The following is an 11,698-nucleotide window of genomic DNA, read 5'->3' on the forward strand; positions in this document are numbered from 1 at the left end:
GACCGTCTGTCAGCAATACCACATACATTTGTGACCCTATTACCTTTGAAATAGTGGCTGGTAGCCACGAGTGACCACTGGCATAATTACAAGCGAAAACTAGATCTCCCTGTTCATACGTTCGAACCTTTGGCATTTCGCTCTGCTGTTGGGGCCATAAATCACTGAGATCTGGATGTAATCTATCCAGCAAGGTTGTTAACCGGCGGCCCATCAGCATTTCGGCCGGACTGCGTCCCGTCGCCGAACAAGGGGTAACCCACCCAGCGGTTCAAAAGCAACTTAATTGCAAGTAGATAAATGGGTACCCACCCTTAGTAGGGTGGGGGGCACCCTGCCTGTGTGGTGGTTTTTAGACAGATGGCGACGGCGATGGCGATGGCGATGGCGATGGCAGTGGCGACAGCGAGACATCAGCTCCGGCTTGGGCTGGGACCCGGTGGTGGCGGCGGCGGCGGGCGGGCGGACAGGGGCGCGAGGGGAGAGCGGAAGGGCCAGCCGGGGCTGCCTGAGAGGCGCAAGCAACTCCGACTCGGCCTCCTCTTCCTCCTTGGGACAAAGTTCTGGAAGAGCTCTGCGCTGAGGGGTGGGCGTCGGCGGGGCCCCCCGGCTCGGGCTGCCCTCTCTGCTGGAGGAAAGGGGGGGGAGGTTAGGCTCTGGAGCGGAACTTGCTCGACTTGCGGCCGTGAGTGGCCCAGGCTCTCTCTCTCCCCCTCCCCCTCGCCGGCTCCGGGGCGGCCCTGGTCATCAGCATTTGGATGGGAGGCCGCCAGGGTGGCTCGCCGGAGGCAGGCAAGGGCAGGCCAGACTTGGGCAGCCAAGCAGGTTCAGCCGTGGCCAGAGCTTGGACGGGAGTCTCCCATTCAGCGAGTCATAATGATACACAAATCTTATTGATTTGTGTATCAATAAGAACATAAGAGAAGCCAAGGTTGGATCAGGCCAGTGGCCCATCCAGTCCAACACTCTGTAACACAGTGGCCAAAAATACCAGGTGCCAGGTCCAGCAGTGAGGTCAGAGGCAGCCTGGGAAACCCTCCAGGGCCGCCATACCTTGCCTGCGACTTAAGGGCACTTCCCTCTGCACACACACACCCCCTCCGTGGCCCAGTCCGGTCTTGTTTATTTCAGGCTTCTTCATTGGAGAGATTTGGATCTTGTCTCTCTGCTTTTGAGGCAGCAGTCATAGAATAGAATCATAGAGTTGGAAGGGATCTCCTGGATCATCTAGTCCAACCCCCCTGCACAATGCAGGAAATTCACAAATAGCTCCCCCCCAAAACACCCCCAGTGACTGCGGTTTCACATCGAAGACAGCCAAGTTCGGACCAGGGCCAGTCATTTCGTCCCCTTTCGGCCTCTTGGGGCTTGAAGTTACAGCTGCTCTGGTTTTGATTTTGAGGCTTGGGCTCCATTAATGAGCAAAAGAATTAGAGCCTTTCTGTGCCTTTTAAAAATTCATTTTTGGAGTTGTACCGAAATATTACAGCAATGAGAACCTGGTACATGTTAATAATACCTAGTGAGGCCAAATTAAGTACGTGTTGAAATCTAAAAAGAAGAATGCAGAGGATTGTGAGAGGGTAATTTATTGATCTGCTAGTTAAAGCTTACAGTCCTGATTTTTTATTTGGGGGGAGGGGTCCATTTCACTAAGTGTGGCCTGCCTGTTCTTTCTGGTTCCTGCCCGCTTCACCCCCACACAATGCTGTGGAAAGAAGATGAACTTGCATCAGTGCAGCCCTTCACAGGGGCCAGGGAGGAGGTCCCTCTTGCTGGGGTCATCTTTTATGAGAACCTCGTGGCATGATGCCGGAGGCGTCAGCCTGCAAGAGGAAAAGCCGCCACTTCCTGTTTCTGCAGCTGTCGAAATGGGTTGACAGCACCCGCTAGACCTTTGGTGCAGCAGCAGCAGAGAGGGAGCTTAAGCTGCAGTTTGTACAGTGATCTGGATGCTGCTTGATTTCCGCCTTATTTGTTCCTACCCTCAGAAGTCAGAGTCCCCCACCCAGCTTCATATTGGAGGTTTTGTGGCAGAGCACTACTCACTTCTGTGCATCTGCATCTCAGGTCCTCCACAGTCCCCTCTGCGCTTTGCAATCTCACAAGGCCTTCTGGGCTGACAGCCAGACCCCAGTCGGCTTTGCACCACTGCTTTCTTTGGGAGCACACTGGCTGTCGGTCAGAAATGTGGGGAATCTGTGGCTGGCTTTGTGCACTACAAGGTCGGGGATCTGACTTGGAAATCTGCCTGCCTAGCGACCTAGCCGTCTCATTCTTACCTGGCTCAGGGTGAGATATACAGCTTATGCCCCTGCGCTGTGTCCTCAGTACAGCTCAAGCGGGTTCAAAACTGCTCAACAAGGGTTTGAATTCCGTATCTCCCCAGTCCGCTTTGCTATGCTGCCCCCTCCACACTGTACTTCTCTGCCTTCTATTTATTTTTGCTTCTCTTGCCAGCCACATTAGCTTCAAAGGAGGCATCATTCTGTACCAGCCATTTCTGGGTTAAGATTAAAGATAGAAAATTTCCAGATTCAGGTCTCCCCTCCATGCATCTTTACATCTCTAGTTAGGATGACATGAGAAGTGTTTTCCTATGGCTCTTTTAACTGTCCCGCAGTCTCTGGCAATGTTCCCTCTAAGCTGTGGAGTCTTGTGAGCAAAAATCCTACCTTGTGAGCTACTGGCATTAAAGTTGTAAGCAGGAGATTTGGCTGCTGCATAGATTAGCTTGCTCTGGAGCCATCCTTCCTGAGCTAAGACAAAAATGTGTGAGCCGGAGGCTAAAAAACTGTGAGCTAGCTCACACTAACTCAGCTTAGAGGGAACACTGGTCTCTGGTGAGATTCCAGCACAGCCCACCCACCCCCTTTGCAAAGGAGACGGGCTTTTCAAAGGCAGACGGATCTGTAGTGGGAAGTTTAATTTTTGTGGATTCTCTTTTGCAAGTGCCTCTGTTTTTATGTTTGCATCTTGGTGCCCCACATAAACAAGAACAAAAGCAGTTTTAAAGGAGACTGACGCTTCCCTGGTTGCCTGGCTTTTAGAGCATGACCTGGATCTGTCCCCCCCTTCCCATATACACTGCCCCCACACACATCTGGTCAAAGCTTCTAGGTCACTTTCAGAACAAAACATCCAGGAATGGCTGCCGTTGGGTGCCTGCAGGGTTGATTCCATTCACAGCCATAGTGGGTGACACATTTTAATTACAAAACAGCCAGAGCCTGCGGAAGGCCTTGGAAGAGGGGTGTTGGGCACGTCTGGGGTGGGGGTGAACACCTTGCAAAAGTCTGTGCTTTCTTACAACCCCTGGCAGCCCGGGACGCAAGTAAGGAGAAGTTGGGACACATACAGCCTAGTGACATCCCAGGGCTTTTACACAACAACCCTGTGGGCCTTTCATTTTCTGACTGACAGCATTTGCATGATGTTCTCCCCACAAAGGGGTTCAAGGCAGCTCACAGAGAGGGGTCAGAAAGACTATTTACTGAATTAGCTAGGTTCCAGTCCAGCAGCACCTTCAGGGTATAAGGTTTTGAGAATCGAATGAATAATTTTGGGCAGCTGTAGTAGAATCATGTTGTGACTCAGACAGCAAATCTTCGGCTTCTCTTTTTAGTGTGTGATGAATTGCCGTATGTGACTTTTGTTGCCAAAACGGTTATTAAGAGGAAGGAGTCAAATGAATTGGCCACCTCAGAACTTCTTCACTCTGCCCCTTGACTGCCTGGATGTTCCTGTGTATATCAAGTTGGGTTTATCGGCAATGTTCCCTCTAAGCTGTGGAGTCTTGTGAGCAAAAATTCTACTTTGTGAGCTACTGGCATTAAAGTTGTGAGTGAGCTGTTTGGCTACTGCATACATTAGTTTGCTCTGGAGCCCTCCTTCCTGAGCTAAGACCAAAATGTGTGAGCCGGAGGCTAAAAAAACGGTGAGCTAGCTCACACTAACTCAGCTTAGAGGGAACATTGTTTATCGGATATATTTATGTATTGTTACATCTGAGATTTCCAATAAAGTTTATAATTCTTTTTAAAAGAAAGTATGCCAAGTAGTACAATTTTATACGTTACCTAAGTTTAAAATAACACATCTTATGTTGTTAAATCAGTCAAAACAACTTGAGGGTTGAAAGGAAAGTAGGTATTGGATATATTTTCAATTCTTCTTGACACTTCCAAGTTTTTCCAGAAAAAATAATAAGCCCCCCCCCCCCCAATGCAAGCTGCCATGGCTTCAGACTTTCTGGGAATTGCCCACTTCTTCTGGTAGCTGAGTGTGCCTTTTGTCCTTTGCCTCATTCTGTCCGTGTCTCTCCCTGCTCTCACAGCTGTCGAAGCAGCAACAGGAAGAGCCTGGTGGTGGGGACGCCTTCGCCCACCCTCTCCCGCCCTCTGTCTCCCCTTTCGGTGCCAACAGGTAAGAGCCCGGCACTCTGACCAAAGAGGCTGGCCCTCGAGCAGCAGAGCAGAGGGGTGCCGGTTGGAGCAGTGGGGGGGGGGGGGGGGAGCAGCTCAAGTTTGGGAGGAAGGAGCCCCTGAGAAGAGAGGCTTTGGGGCCGAGCTGGTCAGAGTGAGATCCAGTTGGAAGACTCAGTCTTTGAACTGAGCTGTTCCCCATCCCTTGGTCTGAACAGGTCGGGGTGGGCGATACTTTTAAAATGAGAACCAGCGGACCCTTGAAACTCCAGTGGAACCTTTGCTTTTCTGGGGGGAAGAAATGTGAAAAACCTCTTTTCCCTCTCTCCCCTTCCACATTTCTCCGCAGCTGGGAGCAGTCCTGTAGAGAGCCCTCGCAACTTCCCCACCGGGGCTGCAGCCAGTTTCCCGTTTGCTCGCAGGTAAGAGCCTGTGAAGGAGCCAGCCAGGATTGTGCCTTGGCAAGCAGAAATGCCAGAGGGGAGGCTCTAGACTAGGAGGAGCAGAAGAAGACGGGCAGCAGCCGAATCCAGGAGCTTTGGTTTCTGCCTTGCCCGAGCTTCCTGCCAGCAGCGGTGGGGCGGGAGTCAGATCTGCTGTCCGAGGCCAGCCCAGAGGGGACGAGGGAAGAGCTTAAGGAAAGCCAGCAGCTCCGCCCCAGAACCTGTTTCCAAGGGGAAGGCTCAGCCTGGGAAGGCACAGAGTGATGTGCCTCTGGGCATCCACAGAGTGCGTTTTCCTCTCCGTAGGCAGGTCCTACATTGTCATTTTTTCTTGGTCTCTGTTTCTCCTCTGTTGCTCCTTTTCTTTCAATGAATTCCAAAAAGTTTGAGAAAACACAACAAAGAATGCATAGTTTTTCCCAGGAGGAACTCATTAGCATAATAGACCACACCCAACAGCAGAAACTCATTAGCATATTAGGCCACACCCATGACAGTACAGCTCATTAGCATATTAGGCCACACACCCCATGTTACCATAAGTGTGGTCATCCAGCCACACCCACCTTTTGCTTCTTATTCTGTTTACCTTGTTTGTTGTCAAAACGGCCAGGGCTTTTCTTGTAGTAGGAACCCCTTGCATGTTAGGCCACACACCCCTAATGTAGCCAATCCTAATGAGTTCCTGCTGTTGGGTGTGGCCTATTATGCTAATGAGCTCCTGCTGGGTGTGGCCAACTTGGGAGCCAGCCGGAACTCCGTTCCTGTGCGTTCCTGCCTAAAAATAGCCCTGGTTTTTCCAGAGTTAAGCAAATGGGTGCACAGTTTGGATTCTGAGGAGAGTACAAAAGCATGTGTGGGGAGGACTGGGGCCTTTCTGTTCTTCATTCTCACCTCTTTCTCCTCCCTCTCTCTGCTTCCTCTTTTTATGGTTGACCAACACGCTTCTGGCGTAGCCATGTTCCTCGAACTGACAGGTAACTCCACCAAGATGTGGGGGTTGTGGGAATTTAAAATCTCTGGATCTGGCATCCTCAGTCTCAGATTGGGTGCGCATAAGACAGAACCACTAGTGGAGCCATTCCACTGACAACGTCTCCTCAGAAAGAGGCGGGACTTTTGTGGGTCCGGCTGCATGTTCTAGGTTAACCAAAAACCTTGGGAACCAGATAAAGACTAGACTCAAAAATGAACTAGGGAGAAGTATCAAATTCTGACTCAGTTTCTCCCAATAGCAATCTGCTTGTTGAAGCAAAAAAGAAAATGCAGTGTGTTATTTTTCTTGGTCAGGGAATGTGGGGGGTTTGTTGGTTCTCAAAGGGTGGAAGGGATGGCATACTGGCTGGCAGCACCTCACAGGATCACAGAGTTGGAAGGGGCCACACAGGCCATCTGGTCCAACCCACTGCTGCATGCAGGATCAGCCCAAAGCATCCCTGACAAGCAGCTCTGCAGGGTCTCAGGCAGAAAAGGGCCTTTCTGTGCAATCCCGGGGCTGGAGCCTGGGTCCTCTCGCCGGCAGAGCTGGTCTTCTGCCACAGAACTGGCATGCTGTCACAGCGGCTGGCCAGGCGTGTCTGATGGCAAAGTGTCTTGTGGGGGCTGCGGGGGCGACGGCGGTTGCAGATGGGTTTGCATCGGGCGGAGCAGGCCTTGAGGGGGTGACCGCTGCTTGGGTCTTTGCAGGGCTGACGGCAGAAGGTGGTCGCTGGCTTCTCTGCCCTCCTCTGGCTATGGGACCAACACCCCCAGCTCCACTGTCTCGGTAAGTAGAGTGGTCTTTGGCCCCGGGGTGTAGCAGGGGGCATCAGTCTGTTGCACTCTTCTTCCGCTCGTCGTCTTCTCTGCTTAAACCATCAACATCCTGCTCCAGCTTCCATTCCAAGTTGAGTGTTAAGGGGAACTGGATCATGCAGCTGAGAAGGTGTAGGTCAGCCCTTGGCCAGGTGGAAGCTTGAGCTATGGGGGCAGGGACCAGGAGGTGGTCGGGGGCTCCTTTGGGCCCAGGGCTTGGAGCCACGGGAACATTGACAGAGGTTGGGGAGGGGGTGGCTGGTTGGAGGCCCCATGCCTGCGAGCATTTCAGAAAGCAGCTGAACCACCTGAGTGACGGAGGGGGCCTCCTGGGTGTCCGTGGGTGCCTGGACCCAGTTGTGCCAAAATGCAGAGGGGGGTGACCAGGAAGCCCCTGCCTGGCTCGCTGGAGGCAAAGTGTCCTGGATCAGATGGTCAGGGCTCCCAGATCTCCTCCGTGCGTCTGCCGGCCTCATAGCCGTTGAGCCAGAGAAGTCAGGGTTTTATTTTTAGCTCCCGTCACCCTCAGTCTTTCCAGACTGCTGCTTGTGTTGAGGTGGCCATTCCCTCAGCAGAGTTTCAGACTTTCCGGCACTGGGGGCTGGGGGGGGGGCGAGCTGGCCTTCCTTCCTCACAACTGGCTCCCGTCTCCCGTCTAGTCCTCCTCCTCCTCTTCCCAAGAACGGCTTCATCAGCTGCCCTATCAACCCACCCCTGACGAGCTGCACTTCCTGTCCAAGCACTTCCGGAGCACGGAGAGTGTCACTGGGGAGGATGGACGCCTCTCGCCATACCTGCGCCCTCGATCCCGGAGCTTGAGGTACTGACTTCGGGTGGGATTTGGGTGATTTGAAGCAGGGGAGCAGTGGCGTGTAGGGGAACTTGGTAGCAATGATGACGTAACTTCAGATAGTTGTATAATATTTATTGGGATAGCACCGTTCATTTAGATGACTGATTCGATTAAAAACATTTTGAATGACAAGAAAAATCCCAATTAATTAGTAGGGATTTAAACCATGGTTAAGTTATTTTTAATGCAAATATTTTAAAAAAAGAATGACAGATGGCAAACAACATCTCAGAAGCGGGTCCTTCCTTCTTGAGAGAGGAAAAAGGGGGAGTGCCTTATCTATGAAGGCAGCTGTGAGAGGAGGGGGAGTGCCCCTAGGGAAGAGGAGGGGGAGGAGGACCGGCTTTTCTATAGTGACCTGAGAAAGGACTAGGAATGCCTCTTCTCTGGTGGCTGCTGAGAAAGAAAAAAAATGGGAATACCTCTTCTAAGATGGTTGTGAGAGAAAGGGGAAATGGCTCTAGAGAGAAAGAGGAATGCCTCTTCTAAGATAACTTTTGAGAGAGCAGGGAATACCTCTTCTAAGATGGCTGTGAGAGAAAGGAAAAATGGCTCTAGAGAGAAAGAGGAATGCCTCTTCTAAGATAACTTTTGAGAGAGCAGGGAATACCTCTTCTAAGGTGACATTCGCTGCGGCAAATATATGTGGTTCCTGTATTAACAGATGTATTCATTTGCCTATGAGTTCCTCACGTTTGACAGGATGGGGGAAAGAAGGCAAGCCACGACGCTTCTTCCCGCCTGCTCCCCACAACCACCACCCTACCCCTTGCCTACCTCAACAGGGCTAAGACTGACCCCTGTTCTGAAAGCCTAGCGCCCAGCCTGTGTGTCTCAGCGGGAGATGCGGAGCCAGCGTCAAGCGCTGGCTCTGACTCATGGCCATCTTTTCCATTCCCTTTTCCAGATGGGGGTTGTGTGTGTGTGTGGGTATTCCCTTTTCCAGATGGGGGTTGTGTGTGTATGTGTGTGTGACACATTCCTGATCTTGTTTGCTGAGATCCGTGAGCGGCACTTGCCCAGGCCCCTCAGCCCTGCTGGCTGCCTTTGCTTCCCTGTGACTTGGTTTTGTACAATTACAGGATTAAGATTCCTGTGGCACTGGGGGGAGGAGGCCGGTGAGAAAGTCGGGTCAGCCCAGGGCACACGACGGTTTAAGGAGATAAAGCCATCCGCCCTCTCATGATCCCTGGTGAAGAGCCTGCTTCTGAGCTTCTGCTGCTGGGGACCGGCAGCTGGGCTCGTGTGGGCTGGCCCCGGTGGGCCGAGACTCGGAGGGGGGGGGATGCCGGGCGCAGCTCGAGGGAGGAAAGCGAGGCAAAGGGCCATGGGAAGAAGAGGGGAAGGTCAGCTGCTCACCTCCTTGGGGCAGGACAACCAACTGTGAGTTTTAACCAAAGGAAGAGGCGGGTGGAGGTGGGAATGTAGAAGTTGGCCCATCAAGTTGCAACATGGGAGTCTGGCTTGGTAGGCAGAATCGGTGAGCGGTGGCATGGCCGTGTCTGCCCTGTGGGGGACTGAGGGTCAGCCCACTTGTGGTGACCGGCCCTTTCTAAAATAAATACTAGGCCATCTGCAAATGCTTGTAGTTTATACTCTTCTCCTTTTATTTTAAGTCAGTCTGCATATCTTTTCTCACTGTGTCATTCAGTGTTTCAAGAGCAAAGATAAACAGTAACTGGGAAAGTGGACACCCTTGCCTGGTTCCTTTTTGTATCTCAATATCCTGTGATAGATCTCCATTCACCAAAATGCTGTTTAGTGTAGATGGCTCTGACCATTGTGTGAAAGTTTTCTCCACAGTGCCAAGTTGTTAATTGTTCTAGCATAAAGTTCCAGCTAAGATTGTCAAAGGCTTTTTCAGCATCCTGTTTCTCAGGATGTGCTTCAAAATATTCAATTACATTCAAAACAGTCCTCACATTGTTTCTTATTTGTCTTTTGGGTAAAAAACCTTGTGGTTGGTGTCTCAGTGGCATGGTCCCTTGATGGGCTGTTTCTCTCTTCCTTCTCGCAGCCCCAGGCGGTCAAGTGGGATTTTTGACAATGAGGTCGTAATGATGAATCATGTTTACAAGGAGCGGTTCCCGAAGGTAAGAACTGATGGGGGGAGGGGGCCTCAGAAGCCAAGGAATGGCAGACCAGGGTCCCCTTTCTTCTGTGAGCCTGCCTGGTGGTGAAGGTCTTCCACAGGTGCTCTCCTCCGTGCATCCCCATTTGCAGAAGCAAGGTGGATGGTCGAGAGGGGGGGGCCTTCTTGTTGGTGGCACCCCAGTTATTTTATAGAATGCTCTCTCCAGGCCTGCAGAGCTGTAGTTCTGGCCCCGCTGGTGGACCTCCTGATGGCCCCTGGGTTTTGGCCACTGTGTGGCACAGAGTGTTGGACTGGATGGGCCACTGGCCTGATCCAACATGGCTTCTCTTATGTTCTTATGTTCTCACCTGATGCCTACTTTGTGCCAGGTAAAAACTATTCTGCTTTCTCAGATGGGCTCTCCTCTTCCTCCTCCCAAATTTTATGACCTTGCTATAAGGGATTTTAAGCAACCGATGTTGCTATTTTTGTATATAACTTTTTATCATTTCTACAGTTTACCATCTTTTACAGTTTTTGGATTCTTTTTCGCTTCCTGTCCTGAAAGCTGCTTGGGAAGCCATGGCTCAGGTTGGGGGGAGGCAGGGGGGGCAGAAAGTTCTTAAAGAAAATAATTCTGCCCTGCAAAGGTGGATCATTGTGGGGAACCCCGCTAACTGCACTCGAGATGGTTTGGTTGAGATGGTTTTAACTGCTTACTCAGATTACCTATTTCATGGTTATTTGTATGTGCTGTTACCCACTTTGGCAGGTGTAAAAATACTTTTTAATAAATACATAAATGTATCGGTTTTATAGCTCTGTAGCTGCCGGGGAAACCCTGTGAATTGTGGCTTTGTGCAGGTGCTGAGAATTTTCTGTTAGTGAGTGTTAGCTGACTCTACCCCAGAGCCACAGTTCCCGAGGAATGATTCTTAAACCAGTTTAAATCGGTCATGTGGATTTGTCCGCTTCCACTGTCTTCAGAGCTGGGCAGATGTTTCCGTGTGTGTGTGCGTTTGTGTATCCGTGTGTGTGTGTGTGAACGAGGCACAACTCGTGGACTGCTTGGCCCTGTCTCAGTGGCAGTGCAGATCCTGCGGCAGCAGGGAGGGGCGAAAGCATCTCAGGAGCAATGGTCCCTCTAAGCTGTGGAGTCTGGTGAGCAAAAAATCTACTTTGTGAGCTACTGGGCTTAAAGTTGTGAGCGAGCGATCTGGCCGCTGCATAAATTAGTTTGCACTGGAGCCATTCTTCCTGAGCGGAGACAAAAATATGTGAGCTGGAGGCTAAAAAACTGTGAGCTAGCTCACACTAACTCAGCTTAGAGGGAACACTGCTCAGGAGCCACAGTTCTCCTCTCTTGCACCTCGTCAGCAATGAGGGGTAAGAGGAGAATGGGGCCACGCAGGCATCTGCGCGTGCTCAGAGGCCTCTTCGCGCGTGTGCGTGCCTCGCACATACCAAACAGATCTCGGGTCTCAGGCGAATTCCCCCAGCCGCCCTGTGGTGTCCCCCTGCAGGCCACAGCCCAGATGGAAGAGCGCCTGGCAGAGACGATTGCCACCTTCTCCCCCAGCGTCACCCTGCCCTTGGCCGACGGCGTCCTGGGCTTCATCCACCACCAGATCATCGAGCTGGCCCGCGACTGCCTGGCCAAGTCCCACCGGGCGCTCATCACCTCCCGCTACTTCATGGAGCTGCAGGAGAAGCTGGAGAAGATGCTGAGAGACGTGAGTGCAGGAGCGGTCCGAGAGCGAGGAGGTGCGCTTCATCGAGCAGCTGGCCAGGAAGCTGCTAATCATCATCTCCCGGCCGGCTCGCCTGCTGGAGTGTTTGGTGAGACGGTTGCTGCCGGTAGGGGGTGCGTGTGGGTCCCTCTGCGTTTCGGGGGGCTGCCTGCCTGCCTTCCTGGCTCGGCAGTGCAGCTGGAAGCGTGGGAAGAACGTGAAGCCCCGGCAAGGTCGCTGGCTGTTGACCAGGCGTGCTTCCAGCTGCACCACTGAGGCAGGGGGATCTGTCAGGGCCCGGGCTGTGCCTCTGCGTCGTCGGGGCCGGGAGGAGTGCCGCAGCTGCAGCACCAAGCCCTGCTTAGGCCGAAGAGCGGCAT

The 11,698-nt window shown here is 52.2% G+C and overlaps 1 protein-coding gene across 1 annotated transcript in view; it reads left to right on the plus strand.

Annotated features, from left to right (window-relative positions):
• Nucleotides 1–372: 372 nt before the first annotated feature.
• The window catches only part of MAST3 (microtubule associated serine/threonine kinase 3), a 35,188-nt gene continuing 23,862 nt past the window's right edge, over nt 373–11,698 (plus strand). The window contains 9 exon segments of the mRNA XM_015424643.1: nt 373–560; nt 4,337–4,425; nt 4,774–4,846; nt 5,824–5,844; nt 6,554–6,632; nt 7,321–7,481; nt 9,532–9,607; nt 11,112–11,321; nt 11,323–11,427. Of these exon segments, the coding sequence (XP_015280129.1) occupies nt 373–560; nt 4,337–4,425; nt 4,774–4,846; nt 5,824–5,844; nt 6,554–6,632; nt 7,321–7,481; nt 9,532–9,607; nt 11,112–11,321; nt 11,323–11,427 (1,002 nt within the window).

Source organism: Gekko japonicus, unplaced genomic scaffold, assembly GCF_001447785.1.
Source record: "Gekko japonicus isolate JY-2015 unplaced genomic scaffold, Gekko_japonicus_V1.1 scaffold596, whole genome shotgun sequence".
Lineage (NCBI taxonomy): Eukaryota > Metazoa > Chordata > Lepidosauria > Squamata > Gekkonidae > Gekko > Gekko japonicus.